General features: G+C 44.3%; 3 protein-coding genes across 5 annotated transcripts in view; 1 reads left to right on the top strand and 2 right to left on the bottom strand.

The window, feature by feature from the left end:
- The window catches only part of LOC133159647 (uncharacterized), a 51,948-nt gene extending 38,875 nt beyond the window's left edge, over positions 1 to 13,073 (top strand). Inside the window, exons 3-6 of one of the 3 annotated variants that reach the window (XM_061286856.1) lie at positions 10,561 to 10,622; positions 10,720 to 10,762; positions 11,099 to 11,685; positions 11,896 to 13,073. In XM_061286856.1, coding sequence (XP_061142840.1) covers positions 10,561 to 10,622; positions 10,720 to 10,762; positions 11,099 to 11,685; positions 11,896 to 12,524 — 1,321 coding nt within the window. In that variant the 3' untranslated portion in view covers positions 12,525 to 13,073. Of the gene's footprint in view, positions 1 to 10,474; positions 10,623 to 10,719; positions 10,763 to 11,098; positions 11,686 to 11,895 lie in introns of all 3 variants that reach the window. The other 2 variants (XM_061286866.1, XM_061286875.1) reach the window with 2 other exon arrangements.
- Positions 4,069 to 7,348, bottom strand: LOC133159694 (major histocompatibility complex class I-related gene protein-like). Its single transcript, XM_061286961.1, has 7 exons — positions 7,185 to 7,348; positions 6,058 to 6,321; positions 5,674 to 5,952; positions 5,236 to 5,544; positions 5,050 to 5,160; positions 4,960 to 4,977; positions 4,069 to 4,882 (listed from the first exon to the last, which is right to left on the bottom strand). The coding sequence occupies exons 1-7, from the start codon at positions 7,246 to 7,248 to the stop codon at positions 4,854 to 4,856; spliced, it is 1,074 nt and encodes a 357-aa protein (XP_061142945.1). The 5' UTR covers positions 7,249 to 7,348; the 3' UTR covers positions 4,069 to 4,853.
- LOC133159688 (BOLA class I histocompatibility antigen, alpha chain BL3-6-like) lies at positions 13,063 to 16,086 on the bottom strand. The gene is made up of 7 exons (XM_061286949.1): positions 15,806 to 16,086; positions 14,646 to 14,909; positions 14,262 to 14,540; positions 13,824 to 14,132; positions 13,632 to 13,748; positions 13,542 to 13,559; positions 13,063 to 13,464 (listed from the first exon to the last, which is right to left on the bottom strand). The coding sequence occupies exons 1-7, from the start codon at positions 15,867 to 15,869 to the stop codon at positions 13,436 to 13,438; spliced, it is 1,080 nt and encodes a 359-aa protein (XP_061142933.1). The 5' UTR covers positions 15,870 to 16,086; the 3' UTR covers positions 13,063 to 13,435.
- Between the last annotated feature and the right edge of the window lie 314 nt (positions 16,087 to 16,400).

Below are 16,400 nucleotides of genomic sequence, written 5' to 3' on the forward strand. Positions count from 1 at the left end.
CTGCCATACACTACTGTTTTGTCTGATCATTACTTAATAAAGTTTGAAATTCTAGTTCCTTGTCAAAGACAAGAGAGCAATCAGCATTATAGGAGCCGTCATTTCAACTCCATGACTGCAACTGCGCTATCTGAAATACTGTCGCCGGCAACTACAAATTTTCTCACATACGCCGGCTCTGTTGATAATCTTACAAATGAATTCAATGCGACATTGTTAAATGCCATTGACTCTGTGGCGCCGTTACGTCTGAAAACTCGTCGTAGAGTGCCTACTCCGTGGTTCACAGATGAAACGCGTACGCTTAAGCAATTATGTAGAAAGCATGAGTGCAGATGGCGTCTAACCAAACTTGAGGTTTTCCATCAGGCATGGCAGGATAGCCTCCTGAAATATAAACATGCGCTTATCTTAGCAAAAACTCGATATTTTTCGCAAGTTATTAATCTCAATAAAAACAATCCGAAACACCTATTTGATACAGTGGCAAAGCTGACTCTGCGCCAGCCGACCCCCGATAGTTCCTTCCACTCAGCTGACGAGTTCATGAAATTTTTTGCTCAAAAGATTGAATCCATTAGGGATGAGATCAAGAATAGCATTCCAATCGCTCGGTCGAGCACGCCGTTTACCGACGCTGACGATCATGCAACAACCCTCTCAACTTTTAAAAGCGTGTCTCTTGAAAGGCTTACACAAATTGTTAGTGCGGCTAAACAAACAACATGTTTACTCGACCCTCTTCCAGCCAAACTACTTAAAGAATTATTTCAAATTTTAGGACCGTCCGTCTTAAATATAATCAATCTGTCTGTCTCCTCTGGGATAGTGCCAACAGCCTTTAAAACCGCTATCATTAAACCGTTACTTAAGCGACCAAATCTTGACCCGGACTGTCTCAGTAATTATAGGCCAGTTTCAAACCTCCCATTCATAGCAAAACTTCTTGAAAAAGTAGTAGCGCAGCAGCTTATTGATTACATGGTCGCCAATAATCGATACGACACTTTTCAGTCTGGTTTTAGAGCTAATCATTCCACTGAGACAGCACTTGCTAAAGTGACTAACCATCTCCTCATAGCTATGGATTCAAACATTTCGTCTGTACTGTTACTACTCGATCTTAGTGCTGCCTTCGACACTGTAGACTTCGATATTTTATTAGGGCGTCTTAAAAGTTGTGTTGGTATTTCAGGGTCAGCACTAGGCTGGTTCCATTCCTATCTATCAAACAGGACGCACCGAGTGGTCCATGGTAATGCGTCCTCGGAGCTCTATAACGTTACATGTGGTGTCCCACAGGGATCGGTTCTCGGACCAATTCTTTTTAATATTTATATGATTCCGCTTGGGGACATAATACGTAAATATAATATTAGTTTTCAATGCTATGCGGATGACACCCAATTATATATGCCGTTATCGATGACAGATCCGCGGGATTGTTGTAATCTTGAGAAGTGCCTTGCGGAGATCAAGCAATGGATGTCTCTCAACTTCCTTCGTCTTAACCCAGATAAAACTGAGATGTTGATAATTGGTCCAACTCGTTATCAACACTTATTCAAGGAAACCGCTATAACTATAGATAACCGTACTATCACTCAAAGCGATACTGTAACTAATCTCGGGGTAATATTTGACCAAACTCTCTCCTTTCAAAAGCACATTAAGAATATAACCAGAATTGCGTTTTTTCACCTTCGTAATATTGCAAAGATTCGTCCGATCCTCTCGACTGGTGATGCGGAAACTATTATACATGCGTTCGTCACGTCGCGCCTGGACTACTGTAATGTACTATTTTCGGGTCTTCCTAAGTCCCGCATCAAAAGTCTACAGTTAGTACAAAATGCTGCTGCAAGGCTGCTTTCTCGGACAAGAAAATTTGATCACATTACCCCAATACTAGCCAACTTACATTGGCTCCCGGTCCATTTAAGATGTGACTTCAAGGTTCTTCTACTAACCTATAAATCGCTGCATGGCTTAGCGCCTTCATATCTCGTCGACCTAGTTGTTCCTTATGTTCCGTCTCGTAACCTTCCTTCGCAAAACGCTACCCTTTTAGCGACACCGAGGGCCAAGAAAATGTCTGCAGGCTCTAGAGCATTTTCTATTCGGGCTCCAGAGCTTTGGAATGCCCTACCAATGGATATTAGGACTGCTACCTCAGTAGAAACATTTAAGACACGTTTAAAGACACATTTCTATGACATGGCCTTTAACTATATATACCTGTAGTGGCCGATTCGGCTGGAGTTTGTTTTCTCTCCCTCTCCACCCCCTCCCTCCCCCCTCCCTGGCCGGGGAGGTGGTTAGGTGGCACCCATGCTGACAGCGGCTATCTGGATTCTCGTGGGCCAATTCAGGATGGGGGAACTGCAGCTCAACCTCCTCGAAGACACTGCCAGGACAATTGAGGGCTCCTTCGGCAGCCCTCTGCTATGACATGGACATCCACTTTTTATTTAATTGATTTTCATGTTGTATCATTTGTGCCCTCTCTGCATCCATTTCAACCTGGTGATCCTGAAAGGGGGATCCTTCCATCTGTGGTCCTTTCTCAAGGTTTCTCATTTTCCCCTGGTAGGGGTTTTTAAGTTTTTCCTTGCCCTTTTGGGAGCTTAAGATCAGGGGACGCTTTGAGAATAATTGTCAATTTCTGTCTATGTGAAGCCCTTTGAGACTGCTTGTGATTTAGGGCTATACAAATAAACTTGACTTGACTTGACTTGATAAAGATTTTTTTTTTCTTTTAAACAGTGAACAATATATTCAGACACAACCCTTTACTTTTACTTTGTCACAAAATCGTTGAGCTTTGCTGGTATCTTTTTGACTCTCTGGGGCCTCATTTCAGGTTCCTGAGCTCCCTCTTGTGGTGTCTGGTTGTAACTGTCCACATTTCTGCTCAGTACATTTTCCTCCCCTTCAGTAAAAGTCTTCGGTGTGTCATGTCCTTCAGTATTCTCATATGATTGGTATTTCTTCACGTGAGTGGTATTCCGGTGGTAGCGAGCTCCAGTTGGGGATTCAATTACCACTTGACTTCCAGTTTTACTCACGACTCTATGTGGGGTTGGATTGAATGGTGTTGTGAATTTGTCCTGTTTGTCCTGTTGTACCAGTACTGTGTCTCCAATGTCCACAGTTCCTGGGGGTCACATCAGTGAGGATCTCTCCTGGTCCACCAACACCGCATCACTGGCAAAGAAAGCCCAGCGCCGCCTGTACTTCCTGCGGAAACTCAGGCGAGCGAGCGCTCCTCCGGCCGTCATGACTGCATTTTACCGCGGCACCATTGAGAGCGTCCTCTCCAGCTGTATTGCTGTTTGGGGTGGCGGCTGCACTGACTACAACTTGAAGGCCCTGCAGCGCGTAGTGAACACGGCTGGTAAGATTGCTGGTGCTTCGCTCCCCTCCTTGAAGGACATTTACACCTCCCATCTCACCCGCAAGGCGACCACGATTGTGAGTGATGCGAGTCACCCCGCTCACTCTTTGTTCGAGCTTCTGCCCTCTGGGAAGAGGTACAGAAGCCTGCGCTCCCGCACCTCCAGACTCTCAAACAGCTTCATACTCCAGGCTGTTAGGATCCTGAACTCGCTCCCCCGTTCTGCGTAGCGTCCTGTACTTTTACTGTCTGAACTGTCTGAATGCACACTGGCTCTTATTATTTATTATTTGTTATTACTCTTATTTATTTTTGTTTATGATGTTTTTTACTTTTGCGCTATGCTTGCTGGCTCCGTTATTTATTGTGTTATCTGTTTATTTATTATTTTTTCATCACTCTTACTATTGATTGTTAGAATTTTTGCCTTCTTGTTTTTATATTGTGTCGCGTACATGTATGTCTATCGTGTTATGTGTCTCGTCACCGTGGGATAGAGAAAAACGTAATTTCGGTCTCTTTGTGTGTTGTGACATGTGGAGAGATTGACAATAAAGCTGACTTTGACTTTGATAATAAAGTTATCCAATAAAACGATGATAACTTACAGCCGTTGATTCCGTGAGCATAAGGAGAGGAGAAAGATTTGCTTAGATGACGCGAGTAACTCATCAGTTGTCAAGTCGCTTCAACAAAAGCATGCGCAGCTTCCAGTGCATTTCAAAATACATTTCTGCTTTGCTTCCGAACGACAAATAACCATTGTGTATGCTTCTTTACATAGAAAACATTTCTTACATTATGAAAACAATTCTGAGGGCAGAACAGTGGAGATTTGGACTTTGCTTGAGTTCCTCACTTAGACTGCTCCATAGTTTGACTCAGCAACTCAGCCTGTCATCTATTATTACCCCAAGAAATTTGTTTTCCTGCACCCTTTCAATTTCAGTTCCATCCATTTCTATTCGTACCTTCTCTGTTCAATGGGATAAAGTATTGTATAAATATATTCCAATTGAAAAAAATCTTTAACGACAGAACAATACGATTATATGGACAGCCGTAAGTGTCGACATTTCGCTTTATACTTATGAATTTAGTTATTTCTTGTCTGGTTTTGTATATATTTTCTTGTGAGGTAAAACTTCATTTCAAACATTTTTATAATGATACACAAACTTGTATCAAATAGATCAGTAGCTCGCTTAACAAAAAAGCACTTAAAAAAAGCAACGCATGATGCGGATATTACTTGCGGTAAGTTGGCTCTCTCTAGCGGTATTTGGAAGAACTAGTGAAGTAAATACAATTAGAATTCACTGCACTTGAAAATCTGTTGCACTTCAATTTGAAATAAGAAACACTTCCAAATAGTTCATACAGTTGGAATGGGATGATTCAATCAAGCGTGGCACCCAAGAAAAGAAGACATCCCTTCAACCTTAATGGGGTTCATTCAATCCTGCTCAGAAGATGAGGCGCTGGCTGAGGGAGCATTAAAGAAAATACATTCAAGGCATTGGCATTTTTTCAAAACAGCAAGCGGAAGACATCTCACTTACAAGCTGGAGCGTAATTGGCTGAAATGGAAGAGAAGCGAGAGGAGATTAGGAATCGCCACAAACGGACCAAACGTTTGTGTCGTCGTTCACCTTGTTGGCTTTTGGGACGCTTGGCCAGGAACACCCCCGCCGCCACCGCCACCAGAGCCAGGACCACCAGCGGGACAGCGATGGCCACCGCCTTCTTCCTGTCTTCCTCTTCTTCATGAGGAAACAAAACGAGACACGTGAACGACTGTCGGCGTGATGCCGAGCTGTGTCCGACGCGTGGCTCACCCTGGATGCGCATGTTGCTCAGGATGCTTCTGGCGTACAGCTTGGTGACCATCTCCTCCTGGACGCCATCCAGTTTGAACACGCATTCGTAGAGGCCCTCCGCGGCGGGCGTCAGCTCCACTTTAAGGTCGGCCGTGGTCTGGAAGGTTCCGTCGTGGTTGGGGAGGGTCTCCCCCATTTCCACGTCCTCGTGGATCTGCTCGCCATCTTTCCTCCAAAAGAGGTCCGACGTCCTGGGGTAGAAACCCGTGGCGTGGCAGGTGATTGGAGAGGAAGGCGTCTTCTGCAGGAGAGACACCGTGGGAAGCTCTGCGCGTAAAGATGGAGAGAAGAGTGGAGGACATGCATGGAGGAAGAGATACAACTTGAAAGAGCGTCAAAGATGGACATTGTGTGTGAGCTTGAAAGACGCAGAGAAGGCGTGAGAGGATAATGTACCGGTTCTGGTCAGAAACTCCCTCCCGTTGCTCACGTGCTTCTTCAACTCAAAAGGACACACCTCAGTCAAGTAATTCTTATTGTATTGATTGAATCCGTCCAATTGGTCCCACTTGAGTTTGGTGATGAAGGCTTGCGGATGTGCTGCGATCCAGCTCATCGTCTTCAGCTCAAATGATACGAAGTCTTCTCCATCGTAACTGAAGTGCCGCCAGGCATCAACCTCCCCAGTCTCAATATTCCATTCACAGCCGTACATCATCTGATACATGTGAACAGCTGAAAGGATGGCGCACAAGATTCAGCGAGGACGATGATCAGAGAGAAGCCAGCAGTGACAAAAAAAGTGTCATTTGACGAGCAGAAGGTTGGACGTAAACAAACCTCCAGTTTGGTTGAAGCGCTTATTAAGGATTTCAATGGCAACTTTGAAGATCTGCTCAGTCTGAATACTGCCCGCCGTCTCTCTCTCCCAGTAGTGCGGATCATCTTCTGTGATTTTGTCCACCCAGTCATGTTTCGCTCTCGTCTTCCTGTGGTTGCTGTCAAAGTGCAGAATCTGAACGCCATCAACATACGCGGCCTCCCAGTACTCTGGTAGCTTTGCAACTTGAGAGGCCGTCAGGAAATAATTGAGCGTGTGAATGACTGGAAGACAAACACAAAAATGACACGCATGATCAAATCAATCTTCATATTTTCAATGATTTCGCCTGCAGATGGAACTTTGCAGCACTTGAAATTGGAAACGTCTCCAAACGTGTTCTTCCGCACAAACTTGTCAAACTTGAACTTGACAACCTGCCTTTGTTTTTTTCTCCCAGTTGTTATGTTCGACTTCAGTGTGACGCGCTAAGCGAGATATTCGATGCCCCTCAGCAGTGACTGACATCCACTGATGAAAGAAATCGAATGACATAATTTTTGCCATTCTCCTTCATTTGCAAAAGAAAAAAAATCCATAAATAATATTTGTTTTGTTCAGACAAGTGAAACACTTTTAGATGTTACCTGCTGACAGTTTCGATTGTGTCTCCAGTCTTCCTCACAGTCGAAACTGTCAGCAGGTAAGATCTAAAACAATGTCACTGTACAAAAAGAATAATTTACAGAGACATGATGACTCTTATCAAAAAAATAATGTAAGGAGGCTATACAACGTTTTTTTTCTGAAAGATGAGACACAATTTTCTTGCCATGACTGTGAAATGTTAATTATTAATTGCAAAGACTCCCCTGTACAACATTTCATTCTTGTTCGTATGCTTTATCACATTTCATCGATTGCATATTTATGCTGGGGCACATCACTTTGATTTGTGCCATTTTTAAGTTTTCCAACTTTATTACATCTATGTATTCCCGTATAACTGAAAAAACGGGCGTTCAGGTGAAAGGACTTAAAATGCTGACGGAACAGACGAGTGGCGAAAACGAAAGCAATAAACAATAATGACTTCCAAATCAACAGCGTCAATCTTTATGATAATAAACCGAAAAGTCCAACTTACCAGGCGTCACGCTGTATATTTGCACCGACAAAACAAAGAATGCAAGTAAATTCATTCTGATCATCAAGTTGTTTCTCGATTTTCGTCAAGCAGGGTATTCGGTCAAAGTTGCGACTCGTCGTCCAAGAGGCGAACGCGGAACAACAGCAACAGTTTACGAGCTTCGATTACCTCTCAGGTAAGCCAATTGGAGTTCAACCCGGTGATGACGTCACTCAGGATTGCCTGCAGCATGTGTGGCAATGAATAAATAAATAAATAAAATAAATAAATAGATAGAGAGAGAGAGAGATAGAGGGATAGATAAAAAAACGTGTGTTGCATGTTTGCTCCGAACATTTAAAAAATTATAAAACAGATATATTTACCAAAACAACAACAAAAAGTTTGTAATGTAAAAGAAAGAATAGTGCCCTTCCTTTTTTAAGACGTTATATTTGTAGTCAAGCACCTGCGTTGAAGATAGATTTTTTAGTTCGATATAGAAGTTAGATTTTATTTATTTTTTATTTCGTAAATTGCAATGATTGGTCCCTTATGGAGATCTTTACTGTTTAAGAAGTCAATACTACTCCTTAAGAGTAATTGATTATTTATTCTTATATTGTAGTGTGTCTTTTATTGTATTGTGTGTATAGAACGGGGAGGAGGGGCCGTTGGCCCTGTTTGTTGGCTGTGACTTGAAATGCGGAGCAGTTGAACGTATGACAATCGATGATTTATTTGAATGCGTAACTGTTGATGATGAGTCTTTATTCCGAACATATTCCAAACATAAAAGGAGTGGGGAAATGAATACAAATAAAATACAATCAATAACACTTTAATGTGCCATATTTAAGTCACGGTGGAGCTAGCTGTATGAATCACAGATTCGTGGACTGGTGCCAGCGGAACCGCCTCCAGATTAACTCTGGAAAAACAAAGGAGCTGGTGGTGGACTTCCGCCGGCGCCAAGTCCCCCCCTCGCCGGTGAACATCCAGGTAACGGACATAGAGATTGTGGACTCTTACAAGTACCTGGGTGTTCACCTGAACAATAAACTGGACTGGACTGTAAACACTCAGGCCCTATACAAGAAGGGCCAAAGCAGACTCCACCTGCTGCGCAGACTGAGGTCCGGAGTGAGGGACGGCGTCCTGAGGACCTTCCACGACTCTGTGGTGGCGTCCGCCATTTTTTATGGGGTGGTCTGCTGGAGCAGCGGCATCACTGCAGCGGAGAGGAAGAGGCTGGACAAGGTGGTGAAGAAAGCCGGCTCTGTCCTGGGCTGCAGTCTGGACCGGGTGGAGGTGGTGGGGGGAGAGGAGCATGGTGGCTAAGCTGTCCTCCCTCATGGACAATGTCTCCCACCCCCTTCATGAGACTAACAGAGCCCTGGAGAGCTCCATCAGTGACCGGCTTCGTCATCCACGATGCACCACCGAGAGGCATCGCAGGTCCTTCCTCCCTGCTGCCATCAGGCTGTACAACCAGGCCGATCACTGTAGCTAACGGACAATAATAACATGCAAATAACGTGCAATAACCATATGTGCAATATCTGCCTACCTCACACTCTTTTTACCTGCTTTTTTGCACTTTGTTTTTTTTAATCGCCACTGTATATTGTACATTGTGTATATACTGTCCATATTTATAGGGTGTTTCATAAAGTACGCAGTTTTTTAATTGCGCGGGATTTTTTTGTTTGAAGATTGTCAGCACCGTTCCTAGCATTTTTGTTATCTATTATCACTCCGATTAGAAGACCATTTGTCGTTTTTCCATTTTGTAGCCATGGAGCGGTTCAGTATAGAGCAACGCATTCTTATTGTGAAAACTCATTACAAAAACGGGGAGTGCTACGCAGAGACTGTCTGTAAACTTCGCGCGATCTTTGGACGTGACAATGCCCCGACCGCAACAACAGTTTTGAGGTTGGTACAGAAATTCGAAGAATCTGGGTCAGTTGCAACCAGAAAATTGCCCGGTCGAAACCGTAATGTTCGAACGCAACAAAACATTGCGGTAGTGCAAGACAGTGTGAATGTGAGCCCTGTGAAGTCATGTGACCTCACACCTTGTGACTTCTTTTTATGGGGATATTTGAAGTCACAAGTTTACGTGAACAAACCTCAAACGATTACCGAACTGAAGATGGAAATTCAACGGGTAATCGGCGAAATCAACAGGGACGTCTGCAAAAGAGTTATCGTTAATTTCAACGATCGGATGACTGCCTGCAGAGAAAGTGGAGGTGGACATATGCTCAATAATATTTTTCATTATTAAATTGAAGTATATGTTAAATGAAATTAAATAAAAATTTTGAATTTTGCATCGATTTTGGCTCATTTATTGCATTTTTAAAAACTGCGTACTTTATCAAACACCTTATATATACCTTTTATTTTTTTAAATCCTTTGCCCCCTTCCCCGCATGCGTGTGTGTGTGTGTGTGTGTGTGTGTGTGTGTGTGTGTGTGTGTGTGTGTGTGTGTGTGTGTGTGTGTGTGTGTGTGTGTGTGTGTGTGTATATGTTAAGTGTACTGCTGCTAACACAGGAGTTTCCCCATTTAGGGAATAATAAAGGATTATCTTATTTTATCTTACCTTTTGTGGGTTTAAAAAGCAAAAGGATTGATTGATTGATATCTATTTTGAACATATTTCAAGCGTAAAAAGATAAAAAATAAAACAAATAACACTAAAGTCTCATATGTAAGTCCGTACAACAAACAAACAATAAACCAACAAACTAAAAAAAATCAATAGCAAAGAATGCTCGAAAAGGAGTAGGAAGAAGCATACCTTTTTAGATTCCTACCCCTTTCTCAATTTATCAATAAACTAATGATTCAACGTATAAATCTACACACTTTCAACTTGTTATCCTGTTTTATTTTTGCTTTTGTGTAGCCATTTGGCATTTTTAGTCCTTGTATCTGCTAAACAACATATTTTTGAACATTTTTTAAACTGGTGGATATTTGGACTTTGCTTGAGTTCCTCACTTACATTGCTCCATAGTCTGACTCAGCAACTCAGCCTGTCATCTATTATAACTCCAAGAAATTTGTTTTCCTGCACCCTTTCAATTTCGATTTCTATTCGTACCTTCTCTTTTCAATGAGATAAAGTATTGTAAAAATATATTCCAGTTGAAAAAAATCCATAACGACAGAAAGTGCATTATCACGTAACAGTCTCTCTTTCAGATGTGTATCACTTCTGCTGACCACCAAATTATCCCTTATCATGTCATCTTCATGTCTTCCAAACTCACAGTTCTTGCTCTTTTGACGTAGTTCTGTGATGAATCTGTCCACCGATATTCCCGATGACATTGTGTGCAACCAAAACGGATGGCGTTCAAAAACAACGTTCTTTTGTGGACTGCAGTAGTCTCTGAATGCTTCCAAAACTTCCTCCATCGTTGCTTCCTCCCCTCCTGGGGTAATGCTAAGTATATTAAACACTTCCAACGCCTCCTCGCCGACAGTGTGAAGCATGATGGCTATTTTAACCTCCTCATTTTTATCCACCGCGCCAGAAGCAAGCTGGAAACGCTGCGGCAGTTTTCAGCGAGGTTTCCCGTGAGTATCAGCGGAGACGGTGGCTTGAACTGCTCCATGTCGGCTGTGTTAGCTTGCCGCTAATCTTCGGTTAACACGTGTGGACTACTGTCCTTGATTTACTCCGTAACTCCGTCTTCTGACACCATGTTGTGGCTTTATGCTTAAACTGTTGTCACTTCCAATCTACCACATCCCTATTTCCAACTGAGAAGTAGCTTATCTATCAGTTACCTTAACTCTTTGTATATCAACATTGATCAAAATTTCGACATGCAGTTCAGGAACCTGGTGTGGAACAGACATGGAGAAACTTCTACCAAATTCACTAATCATTGTTCTGGGTGATCTTAACAGGGCGAACCTCGCACACGAACTCCCCAGATACAGACAGCACGTAACGTGTCCCACCAGAGGGGCACAGACTCCGGACCACTGCTACACCATGATCAAGGATGCATACCACTCTGCGGCTCGTGCAGCTTTAGGACTCTCGGACCACTGTTTAGTTCATCTGATCCCGGCCTACAGGCAGAAACTAAAAACTTCCAAGCCTGTGGTGAGGACTGTGAGGAAGTGGACAGTGGAGTCAAGGCAGGACCTCCAAGCCTGCTTTGACTGCACCGATCGGGGAGTTTTTGAAGCTGCAACTTCAGACTTGCATGACCTTACTGACACTGTCACATCATACATCAGTTTTTGTGAGGATCTGTGTGTGCAGACTAAGACCTTCTGCACGAACAACAAGGACAAACCTTGGTTTACACCGAACCTCAGGAGGCTGCGCAAAATCAAGGAGGAGGCCTACAGGATCTTCGGCCGCGACCTGTTCAGGCAGACCAGAAACACACTGAACCGAGAGGTCAGGAAAGCCAGGAGGTGTTACGGGGAGAACCTGAAGAGACACCTCTCTGCCAATCCTGATCCCTCAACAGTGTGGAAAGGTCAGCAGAACATCACGGGCTACAGGAAACAAACCCCCCGTCCTGTGGAGAGCCCAAGGCTTGCTAACCAGCTAAACAGGTTCTACTGCAGGTTTGATCGGTCCTCCCACACAACGGGACTTCCTGCAGCACAATCTACATACTCACCTCTCCCCACAACTACTCTGTCCACACCTCTATCATTGTTGTCACCCACTCTCTCTCTTGCAGAGGAGGAAGTGCGCCAGATGTTCCGGAGACAAAAGACCAGGAAGGCACCGGGCCCAGACGGCGTGTCACCTTCCTGCTTGAAAATCTGCGCTGAGCAGCTGGCGCCCACCTTTGCACGGATCTTCAACCGTTCTCTGGAGCTGTGTGAGGTGCCCTCGTGCTTCAAGAGCTCCACCATCGTTCCAGTGGCCAAGAAGCCCGCCATCATAGGTTTGAATGACTACAGACCTGTCGCACTGACATCTGTGGTCATGAAATATTTCGAGAGGTTAGTCCTGAACCACCTGAAGGATGCAGATGACACCACTCTCATCGGACTGATCCAGGACGGTGATGAGACTGCGTACAGACAGGAGTTGGAGCGGCTGGTCCACTGGTGCAGCCAAAACCACCTGGAGCTGAACCCGCTCAAGACCGTGGAGATGACAGTGGACTTCAGGCGAGACCCTTCACCACTTTTACCCCTCACTATCCGCAGTAATACTATTCTCTCCACAGACACCTTCAAGTTCCTGGGAACCACAATCTCTCAGGACCTGAAATGGACCGGCCACATAAACTCTGTCCGGAAGAAGGCCCAGCAGAGGCTGTACTTCCTGAGACAGCTCAAGAAGTTCAACCTGCTGTGAGAGCTTCTGAAGACCTTCTACACTGCCATCATCCAGTCTGTCCTCTGCACCTCCATCACTGTCTGGTTTGGATCGGCCTCCAAACAAGACAAACGCAGACTGCAACGGAGAATCAGGACTGCAGAAAAGATCATTGGAATCAACCTCCCATCTATCCAAGACTTGTACCGGTCCAGGACCAGGAAACGTGCAAGGGACATCTCTAGAGACCCTTCTCACCCAGGTTGGAGTCTGTTTGAACTACTCCCCTCCGGACGGCGTTCTAGAGCTCGGTACGCCAAAACCAGCAGACACAGAGACAGCTTCTTCCCCCAGGCTGTTGCTCTGATGAACTCAAACCACTCATAGAGTCTCAGAGTCATTACTGTGCAATAACATCCTGCTCTTCACACCTTTTTGAATTTGTCTACACTGTTTTTGCCATAATTCACATGTCCTGAGTGTTGTTAGTCACCTAAATGTTGAACAGAGGGTGTGTTTTACCGAAGTCAAATTCCTTGTTTGGCACACTCAAACATGGCGAATAAAAACTCTTGAATCTTGAAAAAAGACGTGTTCTTTATCATACATTTTTTGCTTACACTTGCTAAATTATATATCCGCAAGTGAAAATACAGTTGCCAGAAACCTCATTTCAAACATTTTTACAATGATACTCAAACTTAAAAAGCACTTAAAAAAAAAGCAACGTGTGATGCGGATATTACTTGTGGCATAATGGCTCCCTCTAGCGGTATTTGGAAGAACTAGTGAAGTAAATACAATTAGAATTCACTGCACTTGTAAAACTGTTGCGCTTCAATTTGAAAAAATAAACATTTCCAAATATTTCATACAGTTGGAATGGGATGATTCAATCAAGCGTGCCACCCAAAAAAAGAAGACATCCCTTCAACCTTAGTGGGGTTCATTCAATCCTGCTCAGAAGATGAGGTGCTGGCTGAGGGAGCATAAAAGAAAATACATTCAAGGCATTGGCATTTGTTCAAAACAGCAAGCGGAAGACGTCTCACTTACAAGCTGGAGCGTAATTGGCTGAAATGGAAGAGAAGCGAGAGGAGATTAGGAATCGCCACAAACGGAGCAAACATTTGTGTCGTTGTTCACCTTGTTGGCTTTTGGGACGCTTGGCCAGGAACACCCCCGCCGCCACCGCCATCGCCACCAGAACCAGGACCACCAGCGGGACAGCGATGGCCACCGCCTTCTTCCTGTCTTCCTCTTCTTCACATGGCAACAAAACAAGACACGTGAACGAATGTGGGCGTGACGCCGAGCCGTGTCTGACGCGTTGCTCACCCTGGATGCGCACGTTGCTCAGGATGCTTCTGGCGTACAGCTTGGTGACCATCTCCTCCCGGACGCCATCCAGTTTGAACACGCATTCGTAGCGGCCCTCCGCAGCGGGCGTCAGCTCCACCTTCAGGTCGGCCGTGGTCTGGAAGGTTCCGTCGTGGTTGGGGAGGGTCTCCCCCATCTCCACGTCCTCGTGGATCTCCTGGCCGTCCTTCCTCCAAAAGAGGTCCGACGTCCTGGGGTAGAAACCCGTGGCGTGGCAGGTGATTGGAGAGGAAGGCGTCTTCTGCAGGAGAGACACCGTGGGAAGCTCTGCGCGCAAAGATGGAGAGAAGAGTGGAGGATGTGCATGGAGGAAGAGAAACAAATTGAAAGAGCGTCACAGATGGACATTGTGTGTGAGCTTGAAAGACGCAGAGAAGGCGTGAGAGGACCATGTACCGGTTCTGGTCAGGAACTCCCTCCCGTTGCTCACGTGCTTCTTCAACAGGGAAGGACACACCTCAGTGAAGTAATTCTTAGTGTATTGCTTCTTCCCGTCTATTTGTTCCCACTTGAGTTTGGTGATGAAAGCTTGCGGATGTGCTGCGATCCAGCTCATCGTCTTCAGCTCAAATGATATGAAGTCTTCTCCATCGTAACTGAGGTGCTCCCAACCATCAACCTCACCAGTCTCATCATTCCATTCACAGCCTTCTATCATCTGAAACATGTGAACACCTGAAAGGATGGCGCACACGATTCAGAGAGGACGATGATCAGAGAGAAGCCAGCAGTGACAAAAAAAGTGTCATTTGACGAGCAGAAGGTTGGACGTAAACAAACCTCCAGTTTGGTTGAAGCGCTTTTTAGCGATTTCAAAGTCGACTTTGAAGACCTGCTCAGTCTGAATACTGTTCACCGTATTTCTGTCCCAGAAGTGCGGATCATCTTGTGTGATTTTGTCCACCCAGTCTTGTTTGGCTTTTGCTTTCCTGTGGTTGCTGTCAAAGTGCAGAATCTGAACGCCGTCAACATACGCGGCCTCCCAGTACTCTGGTAGCTTTGCAACTTGAGAGGCCGTCTCGAAATAATTGAGCGTGTGAATGACTGAAAGACAAACACAAAAATGACACCCATGATCAAATCAATCTTCATATTTTCAATGATTCTGCCTGCAGATGGAACTTTGCAGCACTTGAAATTGGAAACGTCATGTTTCTCCAAACGCGTTCTTCCGCACAAACTTGACAAACTTGAATTTGACAACCTTTTTTCTCCCAGTTGTTATGTTCGATTTCAGTGTGACGCCCTAAGGGAGATATTCGATGCCCCTCAGCAGTGATAAACATCCACTGATGAAAGAAATCGAATGACATAACTTTTGCCATTCTTTTGCACACAAAAAAATCCAACAATCATATGAGGCAATCCTTTTGTTCAGACAAGTGAAACACTTTTAGATGTTACCTGCTGACAGTTTCGATTGTGTCTCCCGTCTTCCTCACAGTCGAAACTGTCAGCAGGTAACATCTAAAAAAATGTCACTTGTCTGAACAAAAGAACTGCCTTATAGAATTTACGGAGACATGATGACTCTTATCGAAATAATAATGTAAGGAGGCTATACAATGTTTTTTTTCTGAAAGATGAGACACAATTTTATTGCCATGACTGTGAAATGTTAATTATTAATTGCAAAGACTCCCCTGTACAACATTTCATTCTTGTTCGTATGCTTTATCACATTTCATCGATTGCATATTTATGATGGGGCACATCACTTTGATTTGTGCCATTTTTAAGTTTTCCAACTTTATTACATTTATAATAATAGCTATGTCTTCCCGTATAACTCCGACAAAACGGGCGTTCAGGTGAAAGGACTTAAAATGCTGACGGAACAGACGAATGGCGAAAACGAAAGCAATAAACAATAATGACTGCGTCAGTTCCAAATCAAGAGCGTCAATCTTTCGAATAATAAACCGAAAAGTCCAACTTACCAGGCGTCACGCTGTATATTTGCACAGCCAAAACAAAGAATGCAAGTAAATACATTGTAAACATCAAGTTGATTTTCGATTTTCGTCAAGCAGGGTCAAAGTTGCGACTCGTCGTCCAAGAGGCGAACGCGGAACAACAGCGAAGCGCAGGACGCGCTTCGATTACCTCTCAGGCAAGCCAATTGGAGTTCAGCCCGGCGATGACGTCACTCAGTCCTACAGTATGTTAATAAACTGAGGCTGGCTGAGTGTCGTGGTACACTCGACTGTCCTGTGTGCATGGACCATGAGTTCGACTCCCGCATATGACTGACTGTACATGTGTGTGCGAGTGCGTGCGCGTCTTAAAAAAATATATATATATAAACCACGTGTTGAAACAGCGCCGCCGCCTGGTGGGCTGCGTAACTACAACGTAAATTAGTTTCGCTTTCCGTGAAATCACGTGACCCTTGAGGGCTTTTATCATTGAAAATATCCATAAACTTTGCTTGATTGCTGAACGTAGGTCAACTTTGCCGCCATATTGCATGTGCTAGTTTTAAACCCTACTTTAAAACCGTAACCCTAGTTTTAAACCTGAGCTTTAAACCTT

The sequence above is a fragment of the Syngnathus typhle genome, linkage group LG1 (genome assembly GCF_033458585.1).
Source record: "Syngnathus typhle isolate RoL2023-S1 ecotype Sweden linkage group LG1, RoL_Styp_1.0, whole genome shotgun sequence".
NCBI lineage: Eukaryota > Metazoa > Chordata > Actinopteri > Syngnathiformes > Syngnathidae > Syngnathus > Syngnathus typhle.